The sequence below is a fragment of the Artemia sp. Qi Xiang Cuo genome, chromosome 19, assembly GCF_049724085.1.
Source record: "Artemia sp. Qi Xiang Cuo chromosome 19, ASM4972408v1, whole genome shotgun sequence".
Classification (NCBI taxonomy): domain Eukaryota; kingdom Metazoa; phylum Arthropoda; class Branchiopoda; order Anostraca; family Artemiidae; genus Artemia; species Artemia sp. Qi Xiang Cuo.
The window spans coordinates 12926859-12950391 of record NC_142812.1 but is presented as its reverse complement, the minus strand read 5'-3'; the positions used below and the strand labels follow the sequence as shown (position 1 = coordinate 12950391).

The following is a 23533-nucleotide window of genomic DNA, read 5'->3' as shown; positions in this document are numbered from 1 at the left end:
AACCCTTGCCTTGATGGTTGTGGGGGAGTGTCCTCCTCAAAAACATATTTTCTATCTGACAATCAACTACGCTGAACAAAATGGTTATCTCAAATTTTGATTGGATGCGTTTGGGGGAATGATGGGCGTGGGGGGGGGGCTAATTAACCTCCAATAATTTTCGACTATTAAAAAAGGCACTAGCCCTTTGAATTTCCAATCAAATGAGCCGTTTTTGATGTTTCTACGACAACGCCTTCTATAAGAACCTTATATGACCCCAGGGCATAACTTAAAACCCTTACCCTGAGGGTTGTGGGGGATTGTCCTCCTCAAAACCATATTTTCTATATGGAAATAAACTGCGCTGAACAAAATGGATATATCAAAATTTTGATTGGATATGTTTGGGGGAATGCTGGTCGTGGGGGGGGGATAGTTGCCCTCCAATAAATTTCTACTCTTAAAAAGGGCGCTATCCCTTTGAATTTTGAATCGAATGAGCCGTTTTTAAAGTTTATACGACTACGCCTTCTATAAAAACCTTATATGCCCCCAGGGCATAATTTAGAACCCTTGCCCTGAGGGCTGTGGGGGAGTGTCCTCCTCAAAACATATTTTCTATCTTGAACTGAAACTACGCTGAACAAAATGGCTATTTCAAAATTTTGATTGGATGCGTTTAAAGGAATGATGGGCGTTGGGGGGGGGGGGGGGGCTAGTTAACCTCCAATCACTTTTAAGTATCGAAAGAGGCATTAGCCCTTTAAATTTCCAATTGATTGAGCCTTTTTTTAAGTTTCTACGACAACGCCTTCTATAAAAAACTTATATGACCCCGGGGCAGATCTTAGAACCTGTGCCATGAGGGTAGTGGGGGCGTGTCCTCCTTAAAAACATATTTTCTATTTGGAAATCAACTACGCTGAACAAAATGGCTATTTCAAAATTTTCATTGGATATGTTTGGGGGAATGATGGTCGTGGGGGGGATTGTTGCCCCCCAATCACTTTCTACTGTTAAAAAGGGCACTATCCCTTTGAATTTTGAATCGAATGAGCCGTTTTTAAAGTTTCTACGACTACGCCTTCTATAAAAACCTTATATGCCCCCAGGGCATAACTTAAAACCCTTGCCCTGAGGGTTGAGGGGGAGTGTCCTCCTCAAAACATATTTTCTAAAATGAACTAAGCTGAACAAAATGGCTATCTCAAAATTTTGATTGGATGTGTTTGGGGAAATGATGGGCGTGGGGGGGGGCTAGGTGCCCTCTAATCACTGTCGACTATTAAAAAGGGCACTAGCCCTTTGAATTTTCAATTGAATCAGCCTGTTTTGAAGTTTCTACGACAACGCTTTCTATAAAAACCTTATATGCCCCCAGGGCATAACTTCAAACCCTTGCACGGAGGGTTGTGGGGGAGTGTCCTCCTCAAAAATATATTTTCTATCTGGAAATCAACTACGCTGAACAAAATGGCTATCTCAACATTTTGATTGGATGTGTTTGGGGGAATGAGGGGCGTGGGGGGGGGCTAGTTGCCCTCCAATCATTTTCGACTATTAAAAAGGGCACTAGAACTCTCGATTTCCAATCGAATGAGCCCCCTTTGAAGTTTTTACGACGACCCCTTCCATATGAAATGCCTCTGGGAAAAAAAAAATAATAAAACATTGGAGCCGTATGGCCTTTACTACAGGCAACGCTACAGCGTTGTCTCTGATTGGGAAACACTTTAAGTTTTAATGTTGCTCTTTACTCTTACATGAAAAAACTTATTTATCCACTCGGTTTTTTACTACGTTATAAAGCGTCGAGGCTTTATTGACTGAGGCAATAATCAAGTCTTAGGTTATATTTGCTTAAATTTAAGGGGAAATATGATTAATTAAATACTTTTCATGATTTAGAAACTAACCGAAAAAACAAAGAGAATCTCATATTTAATTTGCTATAGCTCCTTAATCAGAAAATACCTCAGATTGAATTTGAAACGTAAAAAGTCATTATTTTAAAGGCTTTTGGGCATTGGAATTTTTCCTCGATAGAGGAATTCTTTTTTTTTTCAAAAAAAATTGTGTAATAATTTATCATTTACGACCTCTAAATTCGTTTTCTTTTAATTTTTTGCTTTATTTTAGAACATGTTTGATAATATTCTTAAGCTTAAATTTTTCGTTGCATCATCGTTCCTAATCATTTTTTTGCGCTTAGCTGTAAGCATATTTTGATTTAAAAAATTTGATTTAAATAATAATTGATTTCAAACAGTTCGTGGTAACGAACTGTAAGTAAGGAGCGACCCGGCTCAATGGTAACCGAAACTCTAGAAAACGGGTTATTGATACCAATAGATATATCAAAAGAATCAGATTTCAATGCTGATTTCAAATATATAACTTTCATCACGTTTAGATCTACCCATCAAAAGTTAAGTGCCAGAGAAAATTTGGCTGATTTTCAAAAAAAGGGGTAAAGACCCCCTAAAAGCTATAGAACCTTAATGAAAATTACACCATCATATTCAGCGTATCATAGAACCCTACTGTAGAGGTTTCAAGCTCCTATCTACAAAAATGTGGAATTTTGTATTTTTTGCCACAAGAAAGATCACGGATGCGTGTTTATTTGTTTGTTTGTTTGTTTGTTTGTTTGTTTTTTTTTCCCCAGGGGTGATCGTATCAACCCAGTGATCCTAGAATATCGTGGGTGGGCTCATTGGAACGGAAATTAAAAGTTCTAGTGCCTTTTTTAAGTGAACACAAAAAATGGAGGGCAACTAGGCCCCCTCCCACGCTTGTTTTTTTCTCAAAGTCACCCGATCAAAATTTTGAGGTAGTAATTTTGTTCAGCATGGTCGAAAATACGATAAATATGTCTTTTAGGATGACTTAATCCCCCGAAGTTCCCAGAGGGAGGGCTAAAAGTTATGAGCTTTACCCAATGTTAACATATAGTATTGGTTATTGGGAAGTAAACAGAAGTTTTCAGGAGGTTTTTTTTTCTGGTAGTGGGAGGGATGGGTCGGTGGTTATGTTGGAGAATCTGTTCATGCTGGAAGTTCTCAAGGGGGAAGGGAAGTTGCCATGAAGGGGGTGCCGGACTTGCCAGCATTATTTATTGGTTATTTGGAAGTATACAACCATTTTCAGGAAGGATTTTTTCTGGAGGGTGGGCTAGAGGAGGGGGTAACTCTGGAGAATATTTCCGTAGAGGATGATTCTTTGGGGTAAGGGATATTTCTATGAAGGGGGCGCCGGATTTCCAAGCATTATTTAAGAAACGATCAGAAATTAAATAAAAAAAACAAGTTTTTTCAACTGAAATGTAAGAAGGAATATTAGAACTTAAAACGAACAGAAATTATAACGTATTTGAGGGGGCTCTCCCCCAAGTCAGTACCTCGCTCTTTACGCTACAGTTTTTTTTAGTGCTTTCAAAAGAGCTATCTATTCTAATTAAACGGCCTTTGTGATTCAGGGGTTTCTGAATCAAAATTTTTTTAACTTTTAACGTAAAGAGCGTGGTATTGACTAAGGGGAGAACCTCTTCATATAAGTAATAACATATACGTAATAAAAAAACAATAAAAAAACAAGCGATACGGCTCAATAGTAATCGAAACTTTTAAAAACGAAATTTTGATGTCAATAAATGTATCAAAAGAATGTGTTTATAATGCTGATCCTAAATATATAAATTTTATTAAGTTTAGTATTACTCATCAAAGGCTACGAGCCTGAGAAAATTTACTCGATTTTTTAAAGAGGGGGAAACATCCCCTACAAGTGAAAGAATTTTAATGAAAATCACACCGTCAGATTCAGCGTATCAGAAAACCCTATTACATAGGTTTCAAGCTCATATCTGCAAAAATCTGCAACTTTGTATTTTTTGCCAGAAGAAAAATATACGAATATAGAAGTTAGTTACATAAGTTAATTTGTAAAGACATCCATTTAGCAAAAGAAAAGTAAAATTTTTATACAAATAAAAGCTGCATTAACTAAAAAACGATCAGAAATTAAATAAAAAAAACAAGTTTTTTAAACTGAAAGTAAGGAGCGACATTAAAACTTAAAACGAACAGAAATTATTCCGTATATGAAAGGGGCTGTCCCCTCCTCAACGCCTCGCTCTTTACGCTAAAGTTTTTTATTGTTTTAAAAAATAAAGTTGTGAGACAGAGTCAAACTTTAGCGTAAAGAGCGAGGCGTTGAGGAGGGGACAGCCCCTTTCATATACGGAATAATTTCTGTTCGTTTTAAGTTTTAATGTCGCTCCTTACTTTCAGTTTAAAAAACTTGTTTTTTTTATTTAATATTATAAAAGACTTGTGTTTCTTAGCAAATAGAACAATTTTTGGCTGGGCAATAATTTAATACACTCTGAATAAAAGTTTGATCGCAAAATGTACCTATGACTAGAACAATAAAATAAAAACAATATCTTAAAAATAATTTTCTTTTCTCATTTGAAATTGCGAAATAACTCTATTGTTAAAAAAAGAAAAGAAAATGAGTATTTTAAAATGAGTAAATTAAAACTTAAAATCAACCAAAGTTATTCCGTATATGAGGGGGGTTGCAAGGTGAGTTTTTCTTAGGGTAAGGATTCTCCGGAGAAATTTTTCACGAAGAGGGGAGGTGAATTTCCCGGCATGATTAGAAAAAGGATCAGAATAAAATAAAAAAAGTTTAAAAGATTTTTCATCTGACAGTAAGGAGCAGAATCAAAACATAAAATAAACAGAAATTATTCCGTAAATGAGAGGAACTGCCCCTTCCTCAATCCCCACTTTTACGCTAAAGTTCAACTTTTTAGTCAAATCCTTTAATAACGGCTCCCAAAATACAAGTGCCATTTAATTGAAGTAAAAAGATTTTATGAAGTAGCCTACAAAGGAACTTTAGCCTAACGAGCGAAGGCTGAGAAAAGGATACTCCCCCTCATATGCAGAATGATTTCTGTTCGTTTCAAGTTTTAATATTGCTCTTTTCTTTCATTCGAAAAAACGTGATTTGTTTTTTTAATTTAATATAGTATATGGCCAGTTTGCTGGTTTTCTTTTCTTTTATGCTGTTTAATTTTAGAAGTCTACAAAATGTTTGAATTTGAAATTTAATTCTCTAGCATTTGTTTAATACTTAAAATTGCTTGTACCATAGTACATCATTACCGAGGCAGTAAACACACTTTTAAAAACTTTTAATTACCTTTTTCTCTCAAGATTCAAAATTTTTATTTAACACACAACATAGACAAAAAATAAATAATCAATTAGAGCCAAGACGAAGATGAGGTCGAATAACCAAAAGACATAGGACAAAAATAAACACACTAAAGACACAAATAAAACAAAATAAAATAATGGGGAAAATAAAAATAAACATGATAGCTTAGACATGGAGAAGGAAGAGCGAGGCTACCCAAGCATGTCGTCACGGGTAGATAATATATTCCGTCATCTTTATCTTTAATAGGGATCGATTGCTCAAATTTTTAAATATATTATTTAGTTTAAGCCTATGTACTGGAGAAGAGATTTGAAATCTCATTGAAAATTTAGTTCTTTCACAATTTATGGGGGAAGTCTGTGTGTTCCAAGACGTGCCAAAGAAGGAGCGAGCGATCGAGAGGAAGCGACGAGAATATGTGAAGCATTAAAGTATTTTCCTTGAGATTTTTAGAAAAATTAATTTTGTGTATTTTGATTATGTTCTAAAATTTGTTTTAGAAACAACGTGCAAATTCAAAATGCACTAAATGGCAAAATACAACTATGTACCGAGGAATCTTTTTTTCAGGGTCACACTACTAAAGTCAGACCATCCCGATCTTGGACTTGTCAAGGATGGTACGAAGTGCGGAGATCATCTGGTAAGTCATATTGTTAGTAGCAACCTGTTTTGGGGGCTCGGTGACGACCCATTTTGCGGATCTTGCAACGGATATGTCAAGCATTGATCCTAAAAACGTGTTTTCCTCCAAGAATCTTTAGAGCAGACACACAAATGAGTAAAATGGATGTGACTTTTTCTAGGTTTTAATTTTCTTTTTAAGTTTCACCCTGTACTCCCCTAAAAAGTCTTTCCTGAGATCCCGTGGAGGCTTGAACTGTGTGCAACCTTGGTGTAGTTATAACTAGGCAGAAAAGTTCAAAGACTCATCATACGGATTAAATCAAAAAGACAAAAGTCTTTACCTTTTATAGTTGTATGTTATAAATAGTTATAATTTAAAAAGTTACCAATGCCCATTTCATAGTTATCAAAACATATAATATACTTATCATAGTCACTGAATTTATATATAGGATGGAACGAAAGTCGGGAGATGACAAGGCCTTATGTTGCCAATACTTAAAACTTGTGGCATCACTAAGTTGCCTGAGTCCAACACAGTAAACTCCTGCTCTACCCCACTCTCTTAGGAACTTCACTCTGTTCTTTCTTTCCATGAGATTACCACATCCTCCTGATCTTTTCTGATAACCCCTTACCACCTCACTCGACGATATTATATTTTTCTTTTGTTGGATCGCTTAAAATCTCAATTTTTCTGATGAATTCTGATCAAATGTCAGGACACTTTCCCAAATTGTTGAATAGACGATATAAAATTAATCTCATATGAAAGGTTGTATAAAAAACAGATATATCACATTGACGAGATTTTTAACTTATTGAAGTATTTGCCTTATTTTTAAGTAAAGATTTTGTCATTGAAAAAATTTCAGTGGTAGTATTGTCAACATTAATCTTTTAAAATACTTTTGATAACAACTGATTTTAGTCAACATTCAAAAATTTTCTAAGAAGATCCAAGCCTTTAGCTTTCATAATATTAAAACCAGTAAAAAATCTATGTAAAAACAAAGAAAAAAGAGTACCAAATAAAATGAGGAATTCTTAGAAAAAATACCTCCAGTAGGACTCAAACCCACGAAACCTTTTGAGCCAATAGAAAACTTTTCATATTCGTTTAATGCAGTCCAAAGAAAAACAAATCACCAGCACCATGAACGTTTAGCGTTTCTAAATACTTTTTCCAAACCTCGTAATCGTTCTTTTCAGAATCTCAAATCAGACACTTAACACTGCCATTTATGCAAATTACACTAAATTTGAATTATTATTCCACTAAAAGAGACACCAAAAGGTGTCAAACGCTAGATGGTGTCAGTATTTATAGCGCCATGAGCGCCAACGGCGTCATTACCACTCATATAAGTTACCCATACTCTTTGATGTAATCTCTATCGCTCAGCTGTAAACTGATTAAGTTCACTGGACTCATACCAAACATGCACCGCTGAGTTTTGCTTCTATTTTTTTACCGTCAAAAGTATCATGTGCTTAGAATATTATTTCAGTTTACTAATCTTCTTGAAGATTATTAATGTTTCTACTACCCATTACCAGTTAAATAATTTTGAAAATCAATATTATAGTTATCTACAACATGAAAACTTTACAATAAATATTTTAAATCATTGCATATATGATTAAATATTACATATTTACAATTAAATATTAAATATTTAATGTAATGTTTAGTCTCCCACTCTCACAGGCAAAAGGGCTTTCGTGGGGGTCTAAGGTTCTGTAATATTTTCTCTGATTAATTTAAATAAATTGATTGATTGATTTTTTTCATTTTTACAAAGTCATCGCAACATCTTAAGATTAATTATCTTCTAATAATTGACTCGTGTTTCTGAAACTGACTTTCTATTTATTAGGATTTTTTTTCAATGTGATGAACAAGGAAGTTTAATATATATAATCTATCTCAGAGCTTGCAATATTTGCCTCGTGTATAAGATTTTCAGTTGGGACGAAGTGCAAATGGAAATATTAACGGCTTATTTCAGGGGTTATCACCAAGTTCTCGTCAAATGTACAGACAAATTCGACAAATAAAGTGTGCGCCTCGAAGACTTGGAGTTGTGCCCAAAATCATGATGAAATAAAAGCGAAAAAAATGTTCTCTGTTATACCAATATAACTAATAAACTACATACTATATTACTACTAAATTAAATACTAAAACAAAATAAGATATGAAATAGGCTGCTATATTGTTAAAACGTAGAGCATGGTAAATTAGAGAGGACCAAAAAATATTTTGTCCCCCAAGATGAATATTTCAGGTCTTTTAACCCCTCCCCTCCCTCAAAAAATAGATTTTTTGGGAGTTTTGACTCGATATTCCGAGCCGTGAGATAAAACAGTGCATACCTACCAATTATGTATAGGCCTATGCAATTATGTATGTATACAATCTCTTTGAACCACATAGAGTGAGACAAACTTTGGAAGTGAATTCCAAATCGTGAAAACAAATTATAGAGGGTGTTCAAATCAAATAGTAGAGGTGATTTCGACCCTAAGGCCTGGTTTCGACCCTAATTGTTGCAAAGCGTATTACGTCCTTAAAAACCAACAAAATACCTGGCATTTGACCCTCTAAGACGCAAATTCCGAATCATCAAGCAAATACCGAATTCTTAAGCAGTTGAAGGGATTTGGTCCGCAGGGCCCTGCTGTAAGCCTTGCAGATATATAGATTAAGAATCCGTGATCGAGCAAGTGTAGTAAGGCATAACATGTCCTTGAATATCATTGAAATTCTAGTTCCAACCAATAGGAAACGAATTCCAAATCGTGAAACACCTGTTGATTTGTTAAAGTATCAAGGACTGTAAAGTATCAAGGAAGTATCAAGGAATGAAATATGATTCATTGAAATAGTTACATAATTGGTTACATTTTACCAAATTTTGTAAAAATTATTTTTTAATGAAAAAGACTGCCATATACAGGTTATGTTGTTTTTTTGTTAGTAGTGAGTGCCAAATTAAAAAAGAAGCATGTGTGACAAAGCCATATTCAGGGGGGTGTTAGGAGGTCTGACCCGCCCGCAAAAATATTTTTTCCGACTCGTCAAAACGTAATAAAAAACATATAAACATATTTTTGATGCGTTTTTAAAGTTTTACCCCCCCTCCCCCAACAAAAATCCTAGATACGGTCCTGGTGGATGAAATATAAGCAAAAATTTAGCTATAAGTATATAGAATCAAACAACTTTAAAATGACTATAAATATCAAGTTTAGGTTTTTGGCTTTTTTGGTTTTGTTGATTTTTTTTCGCGGTTTCAAATGACAACACTGAAGAAAATGGTTGCTGCCTTAAAAAATTCATAATTTTGTAACAACCTAAGGAAAAATCTCAGAAAACCACGGTTTTTAGGTATGAATGTATATAAATTGGATCCAGAGGACAAAATTTATTCGTATTTTCTTGTCCTTGGTAATCTATTAAACAAACAAAACAAATTTTTTCAGCTGAAAGTAAGGAGCAACAATAAAACTTAAAACAAACAGAGATCATTTCGTATATGAGGAAGGTTGCCCCCTCCTCAATACCTCGCTCTTTACGCTAAAGTTTGACTTTTTGTTCCAAATATTTAAGAATGACTCTTGAAACACAAGGGCCGTTTAATTGGAATAATAAACTTTTTTAAAAGTTTTAAAAAAGAAATTAGCATAAAGAGTGAGGTATTGGGGGGGGACAACTCCCTAAATAATTTCTGTTCGTTTTAAGTTTCAATGTTGCTCCTTATTTTCATTTGAAAAGCTTGTTTTTTTATTTAATTTCTGACGGTCTTTGAATCATGCCGGGAAATCCAGATCGCTCCCCTGGAAAATTCCCTTCCCCCACGAAACATTCCTCCATGGAAATATCCTCCCATGGAAAGAAGGGGCGTGGAAGGGGGGCTAGCTGCTCAGCAATATTTTGGTCAACTTAAAAATACCACAAGAAATTTTGATTTCCGATCAAACATACCCTCTCCCCATCTTGTAGGACTACTGGTTCGTCACGATCACCCCTGGAAAAAACAAAACAAAAAACAAATAAACTCGCATCCTTGATCTTGCTTTTGGGGAAAATTGCAGATTTCACATTTTGTATATATGAGCTTGAAATCTCTACAGTAATACTTAAATACTGATATGCTTAATCTGATGGTGTGATTTTCAATAACATCGCTTCATATCTTGTGGGTGTTTTCCCCCTTTTTTTAAAAACCGGGCAAATTTTCTCAGGCTCATAACATTTGATGAGTAGCATTAAACTTGATGAATATTATAAATTTTAAATAAGCATCAGAATTCGAGTCTTTTGATCCGTCCATTGTTATCAAGAATCTGTTTCTTACAGTTTCGGTGACTATTTAGGAGTGAGGAGCCGCAAAGCTCCTGTAAACAGTTTCAACTCCGCTGAACAAAATGGCTATCTTAAAATTTCGACTGGATGTTTTTGGGGAAATGATTGGCTTTGGGGGTGGGGGGATTAACTGCCCTCCAATCACTTTCGACTATTAAAAAGAGCACTAGCCCTCTCAATTTCCAATCGCACGAGCTCTTTTCACAGTTTCTACGACAACTCCTTCTATACGAAGTTCCAAGGTCTTAAACAAATCGAAAAACAAAAATAAAAAAATAATACATTGTGCCCACACCGCTCTTTACTTAGGCAGCTGTAAACTGTAAGTTGTAAACTGTAAGTTGAAACTGTAAGTAAGGAGCCGCATCGCTCCTTACTTACAGTTCGTTAAAAAGAGGTAGTGCATATGATGTAGCAAATGTAGCATATCCATTTAAGTAGAATATCCAAACAAAATACAGTTAAATTTTTTCTTTTTTGAAACATTAATAAACCTGAAATGGCTGAAATTTTTAGGAATAAACATCAATATACATTAAACTGTAAATCCCCATTCACGAGTACTTTTCAGTAATTTTGGTTATTATGGTGGTTATTTATCTTTTTTTCTGTTTTCGTTTTTTCTGTTGATGCTATGACAACTGAAACCCCAGAGCTTGAAATAAAAATTGTTTTCAGTAAAGTGTAAATGTCGTTCTGGTCTTTAGACGGCTTAGGGGGTGTTAGATCTTTTTCTGTTTGTGGTAGTTTTTGTCCGTTTTAAGTTTCACCTGATTATCTATTATAGTTTTTCTCGTTTTGGGTTTTGTTTATTTATTGATAATCATTTATGTTTTTTCTAAGTTTGAATTATTATTTCAGTTTGTTTGTGCTTGTCTTTGATTTAATGTTGCTCTTTACTTTTCTTTGAAAAACTTCTTTTATGGAAAAAATTATTTTGAAATAATAGTTAGACAACTTCAGATGAGGAAAAGGAATAAAAAAGGGCAAGAAACCAAAAAAGTTCAATTTAAGCTTATGAAAATTTATTTATAGTGATGTTAAAGTAATAAAATATAAATATTTAAGGTAGCACAGTACCAATAAAATAATGTATGTTAAAGCTTTTTGGGTTTATACAAAAGCTGTGTGAATATAACACTAAAACAGGCGGAAATAGGTATATTAACTACAATGTATATGCACTTGAAAGTGATAATAGATTTAATTATTCATGTACATTGAGCCAAAATCAAACCTGCAGTAATTAAAAAATGTTCAAAAATTAAATAAAAAAACAAGTTTTCTTAACTGAAAGTAAGGAACGACGTTAAAACTTAAAACTCTCACAACTCTATTTTTTTTAAACAATAAAAAACTTTAGCGTAAAGAACGAGGCGTTGAGGAGGGGACAGCCTCTTTCATATACGAAATAATTTCTGTTCGTTTTATGTTTTAACGTCATTCCTTACTTTCAGTTAAAATAAAACTTGTTTTTTTTATTTAATGAATATTAAGGTAGCAGAGTACTAATAAAACAATGTATGTTAAAGCTTTTTGGATTCACACAAAAGATGTGTGCATATAACACTAAAACAGGCAGAAATAGGTATATTAACTACAATTTATATGCACTTGAAAGTGATAGTTGATTGTTAGAAATATGCAAAGGATTTACTGAGGGATGACTATATCTCTTTAGAGTTAAAAAAACACTATAATTTAGAAATAGTTATCTTATTATAACTCAGAGAAGCTAGCAGTAATATACATAGAAGCTTTAAAAAAAAAATTATTTTAAAGTATATTCTCTCTAGTCATTTTAGAAAATTTCTTGTGTTAATATTTCAGTTAAACTTGAATTACTGTAAAAAAAAAGCTCTTAAACAAATATTGAGTCTGTATTCTTCCAAATCTCTACCCAATTAGGTTCTTTCAGTTGTGAATTTGCTCTTTGTTTTTTTCTTTTTTCCTCCTTTTATGTTTGTTTGTCTCCTATATTTTCTTTCGTTTTTCATTATGTCACTCTAAAAGGGTTTTTATTCCTATTTGTATTTTTATGTTTTTTTTCTATGTGGAACTTCTCGTATTGTAGTATTGTATAGTGTTGGTGAAAAATAAATAATAATAAAATAGTAATAGTAACTTTCTAAAATTGTGGAATTCATTTGCAGATATGTATGAACCGGACGTGTACAAGCATCTATCCTCACATTGATAGAGGGAAGTGCCCTACTAACAATGTCGCTCTGGAATGTTCTGGTAATGGGGTAAGTACAAAGCCTTCAAATTAGGTAAATTAAAGGCACAAAAGGTAAGTAAACAGCCTTAATTAGCCGGCAAATTAACTCTATTCTGTTCCAAAGTTTGAATAAAAGCATTATTGTATCGCGTGGGATATCTTAAATTTAACATGTTTTAGAAATACATAATTCTGAAAAATTACATTATATTTTATAAAGGTCACTATGCATGCATAAATTTTCTGTAAATTATCTGCCTTTTCTTGGAAAAAGTTCATGGAGCAGAAAGATCCCTTGTCCAGAAGTGATGTATTTTTTTTCTTTTTTGTAAATATGTTAACGTAAATATATGTTGTATTTTTTCAAGGTTTTAACAACTTTTAAATACAAACTGGAGCTTATTCGACCAAGGTAATTTGATTTTCTTCTACCTGTCTTAATTTCAATTTTCCAAAATCACTCAGTCCCCTGCTGTAATATTATTGCCAAACTAAGTCATTTTGGTAAGTTAAATAAATAATCCCGTTTCATAATGTCCTTTAATTTTGGCTGATTTTGTAATATTTTATTATGGGTTTTTGTAGTTTAATTTTTTCAGCGTTACTATCACAACGTTTAAGTATGTGATGTTAAAATCTTTCAAGGCATTTATTTTTTTCGTATTCTTATACGTTGGTATTGAATCGTGTTTCATATTTAGTCATGATTTCACAGCTATCAATACTATTTTGAAGTTACACTTTAGCTTTTGTGATAGAAAAGAGATAAACGTTAAAATTAAGCATTTTTACTCTTTTATCTGAAACTGTAGGTTAATTTTTTTTTCTTCAGTGATAGGTGCTTTCTTCAGTTGCTCTTTTTTCGTCCAACGTACAAACTGCATGCATTACAAATAAATGACTATTTTTTCCTTCTTATTTTGTGAGACTATAGCTTCATTTAATTTTTTTTCTACTTATAGGTTGGATTAGTTACTTCGAATATTTACCAAGTTTAACATAGTTGTCATTTATATTCCTTATATTTATTCCTGTAGCGTTTTGTATACCGTTTTGTATCCGTCAAAACACAAAAAATATATTTTAAAAGAGTGCGTAGGAATGAAAAGAATATCAAAACCAAGTAATCTTAGTTTTTCAAATATTTAAAAGCCTTTAAACCTGTTTACAAGTGATAAAAATTTTAGGCATAAGATAAAAAAAAATACTAACGCTTACATTGTTTTTACGGGTCATTTTCTAGTTGGAGATTTTGCAGTCGACAGTATAGGAAAATTATGTGTTTTAAACATTAAAATGTTTATTAAAATGCTTTAATATAAAACATTAAAATGTTAAACATTAAGCATTAAAATATAAAACAATAAAACATTAAAATGTTTATTAACCAAAAGCAGATTTATTTACTTGCGTTCATTCTCTTATACTTTATCTTATACATTCTCTTATACTAAAAATGATTATTTATTTCATAGAACTTGAGCCTAAGTTCTCTAATTTCTGATAAGAATTTTTTACAGCCTTCAGTTATTTTTAATTCTAAATTCTTAGGTAGAAACTATGGATATCAGCCGGGAATATTGATTACTATTTATAAAGGTTATTTTTAAATAGATCCTTATATTATTTTTTTAAAATCCTTTATTGAATTTCTTTGTTTATCTTAAACATCATGAAAATGTTTAACACGATGATTTGATATTTGCAGCAGCCCATATAAAACTAATTTTCTTAAGTTTGGGTTACCGTTACATAGCCTTGAGTTAGATGCCCTAGGTGTAGGTTTTAGACAAATTTTATCACCCGAAAACGATATATTTACTTCATTCCTTTGTCCATACTGAGATTTCCTGTATCTCTTTTTTTTTATTCTCATTGATGGCAAAAGTTTTTTTCTATAAATCAGCTTTCAATTTTTTTTTTGTTCAAATTTTACTCTCAGAGTTCTAACAGAAATAATAAGGATGTTATCTGTCTCCCAGTCAGCAGTCTCTTTGTGTTTGACAAGGCTTTCAAAAAAAATAATTTAGTCGTTTCTTTGTAGGTTTGTTCAAGCGTAAATACTTGTTTTTGTGAGCCGAAATGGGAAGGACACGATTGTTCAAAACCTGGAAATAATACTTTTCTGTACTTTCCTCCAGGTATGCGCATGACTGTTTACTACTTGCTTTCTCTTTTTAAAACACAACAGGCATGGCTGATGGAACTTTTCAACTTATTAAAAAACAATAACACAAAGAATTAGTTAACATACCAGTACATAAAAACATTGTTTCTGTATTGCGACTTAAAGACTTTGATTGTTACTTTCGACTTTGGCTTTAAGACTTCAAGAATCAAAAAAGCGTAAAGGAAGAATACAAAGATTAACGTAACAAATCAGCACTAAGGAACATGGGTTTTGTTTTAAGACTTAAACACTTTGACTTTAAGTTTCAACTTTGTCTTTAAGGCTTTGACTTTAATGATAAAAAAATAAAAGAAAGAACACAAAGACTAAGGTAACGAGCCAGTAACAAAAACCATGGTTTTGATATTAAGACTTAATTTAAGAGCTCTAAGAAATAAAAAGAGAGCGAAAAGAGTAAGATAGAATACCTGCACTTAACACGTAGTTTCAACTTAAAGGCTTTTGCTTTTACTTTACATCTGATTTTGACTTTAAGACTTTTACTTTATGACCTTTAAAAACATGAATAAAAGAATAAGAAGAGTACCAGCACCTAAAAGATTATTTTGACTTTAATACTTTCACTTTTACTTTAACTTTTGACTTTGATTTTAAGACTTTTACTTTATGATCTTCTGAAAAAATAATAATACCTTAAAAGCAGTTTTGACTTGAAGACTTAAAGGTTTTCACTCTGACTTTAACTTTGACTTTGAGACTTTTACTTTATGATCTTTAGAAAAAATGAATACAAGAACAAGAAGAGTACCAGCACCTAAAAGATTATTTTGACTTGAATACTTAAAGACTTTCACTTTGAGTTTAACTTTTAACTTTGATTTTAAGACTTTTACTTTATGATCTTCTGAAAAAATAATAATACCTTAAGAGTAGTTTTGACTTTAAGACTTAAAGGCTTTCACTCTGACTTTAACTTTGGCTTTGAGACTTTTACTTTATGACCTTTAGAAAAAATGAATAAAAGAACAACAATAGTAGCTGCACCTAAAAGATTATTTTGACTTTAATACTTTCACTTTTACTTTAACTTTTGACTTTGATTTTAAGACTTTTACTTTATGATCTTCTGAAAAAATGAATACAAAAACAAGAAGAGTACCAGCACCTAAAAGATTATTTTGACTTTAATACTTTTACTTTTACTTTAAATTTTGATTTTAAGACTTTTACTTTATGATCTTCTGAAAAAATAATAGTACCTTAAAAGTATTTTTGACTCTATGACTTAAAAGCTTTCACTCTGACTTTAACTTTGACTTTGAGACTTTTACTTTATGATCTTTAGAAGAAATAAATACAAGAACAAGAAGAGTACCAGCACCTAAAAGATTATTTTGACTTTAATACTTTCACTTTTAATTTAACTTTTTTCTTTGATTTTAAGGCTTTTACTTTATGATCTTCTGAAAAAATAAGAATACCTTAAAATTAGTTTTGAGTTGAAGACTTAAAGGCTTTCACTCTGACTTTAACTTTAACTTTGAGAATTTTACTTTATGACCTTTAAAAAAATGAATAAAAGAACAACAAGAGTACCAGCACCTGAAAAATTATTTTGACATTAATACTTAAAGACTTTCACGTTGAGTTTAACTTTTGACTTTGATTTTAAGAATTGTTTTTTATGATCTACTAAAATAACAATAATACCTCAAATGTAGTTTTGACTTTAAGACATAAAGGCTTTCACTCTGACTTTAACTTTGACTTTGAGACTTTTAATTTATGATCTTTAGAAAAAATGAATACAAGAACAAGAAGAGTACCAGCACTTAAAAGATTATTTTGACTTTAATACTTTCACTTTTACTTTAACTTTTGACTTTGATTTTAAGACTTTTACTTTATGATCTTCTGAAAAAATGAATACAAAAACAAGAAGAGTACCAGCACCTAAAAGATTATTTTGACTTTAATACTTTCACTTTTACTTTAAATTTTGATTTTAAGACTTTTACTTTATGATCTTCTGAAAAAATAATAGTACCTTAAAAGTATTTTTGACTCTATGACTTAAAAGCTTTCACTCTGACTTTAACTTTGACTTTGAGACTTTTACTTTATGATCTTTAGAAGAAATAAATACAAGAACAAGAAGAGTACCAGCACCTAAAAGATTATTTTGACTTTAATACTTTCACTTTTAATTTAACTTTTGTCTTTGATTTTAAGGCTTTTACTTTATGATCTTCTGAAAAAATAAGAATACCTTAAAATTAGTTTTGAGTTGAAGACTTAAAGGCTTTCACTCTGACTTGAACTTTGACTTTGAGAATTTTACTTTATGACCTTTAAAAAAATGAATAAAAGAACAACAAGAGTACCAGCACCTGAAAAATTATTTTGACATTAATACTTAAAGACTTTCACGTTGAGTTTAACTTTTGACTTTGATTTTAAGAATTGTTTTTTTATGATCTACTAAAATAACAATAATACCTCAAATGTAGTTTTGACTTTAAGACATAAAGGCTTTCACTCTGACTTTAACTTTGACTTTGAGACTTTTAATTTATGATCTTTAGAAAAAATGAATACAAGAACAAGAAGAGTACCAGCACTTAAAAGATTATTTTGACTTTAATACTTTCACTTTTACTTTAACTTTTGACTTTGATTTTATGACTTTTACTTTATGATCTTCTGAAAAAATGAATACAAAAACAAGAAGAGTACCAGCACCTAAAAGATTATTTTGACTTTAATACTTTCACTTTTACTTTAACTTTTGATTTTAAGACTTTTACCTTATGATATTCTGAAAAAATAATAGTACCTTAAAAGTATTTTTGACTCTAAGGCTTAAAGGCTTTCACTCTGAATTTAACTTTGACTTTGAGACTTTTACTTTATGTTCTTTAGAAAAAATGAATACAAGAACAAGAAGAGTACCAGCACCTAAAAGATTATTTTGACTTTAATACTTTCACTTTTACTTTAACTTTTGACTTTGATTTTAAGACTTTTACTTTATGATCTTCTGAAAAAATGAATACAAAAACAAGAAGAGTACCAGCACCTAAAAGATTAATTTGACTTTAATACTTTCACTTTTACTTTAACTTTTGATTTTAAGACTTTTACTTTATGATCTTCTGAAAAAATAATAGTACCTTAAAAGTATTTTTGACTCTAAGGCTTAAAGGCTTTCACTCTGACTTTAACTTTGACTTTGAGACTTTTACTTTATGTTCTTTAGAAAAAATGAATACAAGAACAAGAAGAGTACCAGCACCTAGAAGATTATTTTGACTTTAATACTTTCACTTTTACTTTAACTTTTGACTTTGATTTTAAGACTTTTACTTTATGATCTTCTGAAAAAATAATAGTACCTTAAAAGTATTTTTGACTCTAAGGCTTAAAGGCTTTCACTCTGACTTTAACTTTGACTTTGAGACTTTTACTTTATGATCTTTAGAAAAAATGAATACAAGAACAAGAAGAGTACCAGCACGTAAAAGATTATTTTGACTTTAATAATCTCACTTTTACTTTAACTTTTGACTTTGATTTTAAGACTTTTACTTTAAGATCTTCTGAAAAAATAATAGTACCTTAAAAGTATTTTTGACTCTAAGACTTAAAGGCTTTCACTCTGACGTTAACTTTGACTGTGAGACAATTGCTTTTTGATCTTTAGAAAAAATGAATAGAACAACAAGAAGAGTACCAGCACCTAAAAGATTATTTTGACTTTAATACTTTCACTTTTACTTTAACTTTTGACTTTGATTTTAAAACTTTTACTTTATGTTCTTCTGAAAAAATAATAGTACCTTAAAAGTATTTTTGACTCTAAGACTTAAAGGCTTTCACTCTGACTTTAACTTTGACTTTGAGACTTTTACTTTATGATCTTTAGAAGAAATGAATACAAAAACATGAAGAGTACCAGCACCTAAAAGATTATTTTGACTTTAATACTTTCACTTTTAATTTAACTTTTGACTTTGATTTTAAGGCTTTTACTTTATGATCTTCTGAAAAAATAAGAATACCTTAAAATTAGTTTTGAGTTGAAGACTTAAAGGCTTTCACTCTGACTTTAACTTTAACTTTGAGAATTTTACTTTATGACCTTTAAAAAAATGAATAAAAGAACAACAAGAGTACCAGCACCTAAAAAATTATTTGACTTTAATATTTAAAGACTTTCACGTTGAGTTTAACTTTTGACTTTGATTTTAAGAATTGTTTTTTTATGATCTACTAAAATAACAATAATACCTCAAATGTAGTTTTGACTTTAAGACATAAAGGCTTTCACTCTGACTTTAACTTTGACTTTGAGACTTTTAATTTATGATCTTTAGAAAAAATGAATACAAGAACAAGAAGAGTACCAGCACTTAAAAGATTATGTTGACTTTAATATTTTCACTTTTACTTTAACTTTTGACTTTGATTTTATGACTTTTACTTTATGATCTTCTGAAAAAATAATAATATCTTAAAAGTAGTTTTGACTCTAAGACTTAAAGGCTTTCACTCTGACTTTAACTTTGATTTTGAGACTTTTACTTTGAACAAGAAGAGTACAAGCACCTAAAATATTATTTTGACTTTATTACTTTGACTGAATTGACTGAATATTATTTTGACTGAAAAAATAATATATCTTAAAAGTAGTTTTGACTATAAGACTTAAAGGCTTTCACTCTGACTTTAACTTTGACTTTGAGACTTTTACTTTATGATCTTTAAAAAAATTAATACAAGAACAAGAAGAGTACCAGCACCTAAAATATTATTTTGACTTTAATACTTTCACTTTTACTTTAACTTTTGACTTTGATTTTAAGACTTTTACTTTATGATCTTCTGAAAAAATAATAATACCTTAAAAGTAGTTTTGACCCTAAGACTTAAAGGCTTTCACTCTGACTTTAACTTTGACTTTGAGACTTTTACTTTATGATCTTCTAAAAAAATAATAATAGTCTAAAGTAGTTTTGACTTTAAGACTTAAAGGCTTTCACTCTGACTTTAACTTTGACTTTGAGACTTTTACTTTATGACCTTTAGAAAAAATGAATAAAAGAACAAGAAGAGTACCAGCGCCTAAAAGATTATTTTGACTTTAATACTTTCACTTTTACTTTAACTTTTGACTTTGATTTTAAGACTTTTACTTTATGATCTTCTGAAAAAATAAAAATACCTTAAAAGTAGTTTTGACTTTAAGACTTAAAGGCTTTCACTCTGACTTTAACTTTGAGACTTTTCTTTATGACCTTTAGAAAAAATGAATAAGAGAACAAGAAGAGTACCAGCACCTAAAAGATTATTTTGACTTTAATACTTTCTCTTTTACTTTAACTTTTGACTTTGATTTTAAGACTTTTACTTTATGATCTTCTGAAAAAATAAAAATACCTTAAAAGTAGTTTTGACTTTAAGACTTAAAGGCTTTCACTCTGACTTTAACTTTGAGAATTTTCTTTATGACATTTAGAAAAAATGAATAAGAGAACAAGAAGAGTACCAGCACCTAAAAGATTATTTTGACTTTAATACTTTCTCTTTTACTTTAACTTTTGACTTTGATTTTAAGACTTTTACTTTATGATCTTCTGAAAAAATAATAATACCTTAAAAGTAGTTTTGACTTTAAGACTTAAAGGCTTTCACTCTGACTTTAACTTTGACTTTGAGACTTTTACTTTATGACCTTTAGAAAAAATGAATAAAAGAACAAGAAGAGTACCAGCGCCTAAAAGATTATTTTGACTTTAATACTTTCACTTTTACTTTAACTTTTGACTTTGATTTTAAGACTTTTACTTTATGATCTTCTGAAAAAGTAAGAATACCTTACAAGTAGTTTTGACTATAAGACTTAAAGGCTTTCACTCTGACTTTAACTTTGAGACTTTTATTTATGACCTTTAGAAAAAATGAATAAAAGAACAAGAAGAGTAACAGCAGCTAAAATATTATTTTGACTTTAATAATTAAAGACTTTCACGTTGAGTTTAACGTTTCACTTTGATTTTAAGACTTTTACTTTATGATCTTCTGAAAAAATAATAATACCTTAAAAGTAGTTTTGACTTGAATACTTGATTCTTTCACTCTGACTTTAACTTTGACTTTGAGACTTTTAGTTTATGACCTTTAGAAATAAAAAATAAAAGAACAAGAAGAGTACCAGCACCTAAAAGATTATTTTGACTTTAATAATTTCACTTTTACTTTAATTTTTTACTTTGATTTTAAGACTTTTACTTTAAGATCTTCTGAAAAAATAATAATACCTTAAAAGTAGTTTTGACTTTAAGACTTAAAGGCTTTCAATCTGACTTTAACTATGACTTTGAGACTTTACTTTATGACCTTTAGAAAAAATGAATAAAAGAACAAGAAGAGTACCAGCAGCTAAAAGATTATTTTGACTTTAATAATTAAAGACTTTCACGTTGAGTTTAACTTTTGACTTTGATTTTAAGACTTTTACTTTATGATCTTCTGAAAAAATAATAATACCTTAAAAGTAGTTTTGACTTTAAGACTTAAAGGCTTTCACTCTGACTTTAACTTTGACTTTGAGACTTTTAGTTTATGTCCTTTAGAAATAATGAATAAAAGAACAAGAAGAGTACCAGCACCTAAAAGATTATTTTGACTTTAATAATTTCACTTTTACTTTAATTTTTGACTTTGATTTTAAGACTTTTACTTTAAGATCTTCTGGAAAAAAAATAATACCTTAAAAGTAGTTTTGACTTTAAGACTTAAAGGCTTTCAATCTGACTTTAACTTTGACTTTGAGACTTTACTTTATGACCTTTAGAAAAAATAAATAAAAGAACAAGAAGAGTACCAGCAGCTAAAAGATTATTTTGACTTTAATAATTAAAGACTTTCACGTTGAGTTCAACTTTTGACTTTGGTTTTAAGACTTTTACTTTATGATCTTCTGAAAAAATATTAATACCTTAAAAGTAGCTTTGACTTTAAGACTTAAAGGTTTTCACTGTAACTTTAACTTTGACTTTGAGACTTTTAGTTTATGACCTTTAGAAATAATGAATAAAAGGACAGGGAGAGTACCAGCACCTAAAAGATTATTTTGACTTTAATAATTAAAGACTTTCACGTTGAGTTTAAATTTTGACTTTGATTTTAAGACTTTTACTTTATGATCTTCTGAAAAAATAATAATACCTTAAAAGTAGTTTTGAATTTAAGACTTAAAGGCTTTCACTCTGACTTTAACTTTGACTTTGAGAACTTTAGTTTGTGACCTTTAGAAAAAATGAATGAAAGAACAAGAAGAGTACCAGCACCTAAACGATTATTTTGACTTTAATTTAACTTTGACTTTGAGACTTAAAGGTTTTCAATCTGACTTTAACATTGACTTTGAGACTTTACTTTATGACCTTTAGAAAAAGTGAATAAAAGAACAAGAAGAGTACCAGCAGCTAAAAGTTTATTTTGACTTTAATAATTTCACTTTTACTTTAATTTTTGACTTTTATTTTAAGACTTCTACTTTAAGATCTTCTGGAAAAAAAATAATACCTTAAAAGTAGTTTTGACTTTAAGACTTAAAGGCTTTCAATCTGACTTTAACTTTGACTTTGAGACTTTACTTTATGACCTTTAGAAAAAATGAATAAAAGAACAAGAAGAGTACCAGCAGCTAAAAGATTATTTTGACTTTAATAATTAAAGACTTTCACGTTGAGTTTAACTTTTGACTTTGATTTTAAGACTTTAACTTTATGATCTTCTGAAAAAATAATAATACCTTAAAAGTAGCTTTGACTTTAAGACTTAAAGGCTTTCACTGTGACTTTAACTTTGACTTTGAGACTTTTAGTTTATGACCTTTAGAAATAATGAATAAAAGGACAAGGAGAGTACCAGCACCTAAAAGATTATTTTTACTTTAATAATTAAAGACTTTCACGTTGAGTTTAAATTTTGACTTTGATTTTAAGACTTTTACTTTATGATCTTCTGAAAAAATAATAATACCTTAAAAGTAGTTTTGACTTTAAGACTTAAAGGCTTTCACTCTGACTTTAACTTTGACTTTGAGAACTTTAGTTTGTGACCTTTAGAAAAAATGAATGAAAGAACAAGAAGAGTACCAGCACCTAAGCGATTATTTTGACTTTAATACTTAAGACTTTCACATTGACTTTAACTTTTGACTTTGATTTTAAGACTTTTACTTTATGATCTTCTAAAAAAAATAACACCTTAAATGTATTTTTGACTTTAAGGCTTAAAGGCTTTCACTCTGACTTTAACTTTGACTTTGAGACTTTTACTTTGTGACCTTTAAATAAATAAAAAAGAAAAAAAAAAGATAATGGTAGCATAACAGTACCTAAAACATGATTTTGACTTTAAGACTTAGTAGTTTGTAGTTTTGACTTTAAGACTTAAAGGATTTCACTCTGAATTTAACTTTGACTTTGAGACTTTGACTTTATGACCTTTAGAAAAAATGAATAAAAGAAGAAGAAGAATACCAGCACCTAAAAGATTATTTTGATTTTAATACTTAAGGACTTTTACTTTGAGTTTAACTTTTGACTATGATTTTAAGACTTTTACTTTATCATCTTCTGAAAAAATAATAAAATCTTAAAAGTAGTTTTGACTTTAAGACTTAAAGGCTTTCACTCTGACTTTAAATTTGACTTTGAAACTTTTACTTTATGACCTTTAGAAAAAATGAATAAAAGAACAAGAAGAATACCAGCACCTAAAAGATTATTTTGACTTTAATACTTAAGGACTTTTACTTTGAGTTTAACTTTTGACTTTGATTTTAAGACTTTTACTTTATCATCTTCTGAAAAAATACTAATACCTTAAAAGTAGTTTTGACTTTAAGACTTAAAGGCTTTCACCCTGACTTTAACTTTGACTTTGAGACTTT

General features: G+C 30.3%; 1 protein-coding gene across 1 annotated transcript in view; it reads left to right on the top strand.

Annotated features, from left to right (window-relative positions):
• LOC148940513 (disintegrin and metalloproteinase domain-containing protein unc-71-like) overlaps positions 1–23533 on the top strand; it is a 426194-nt gene that overhangs the window by 272620 nt on the left and 130041 nt on the right. Inside the window, exons 10-12 of the mRNA XM_089104806.1 lie at positions 5788–5860; positions 12370–12465; positions 14482–14578. Coding sequence (XP_088960932.1) covers positions 5788–5860; positions 12370–12465; positions 14482–14578 — 266 coding nt within the window. The remainder of the gene's footprint in view (positions 1–5787; positions 5861–12369; positions 12466–14481; positions 14579–23533) is intronic.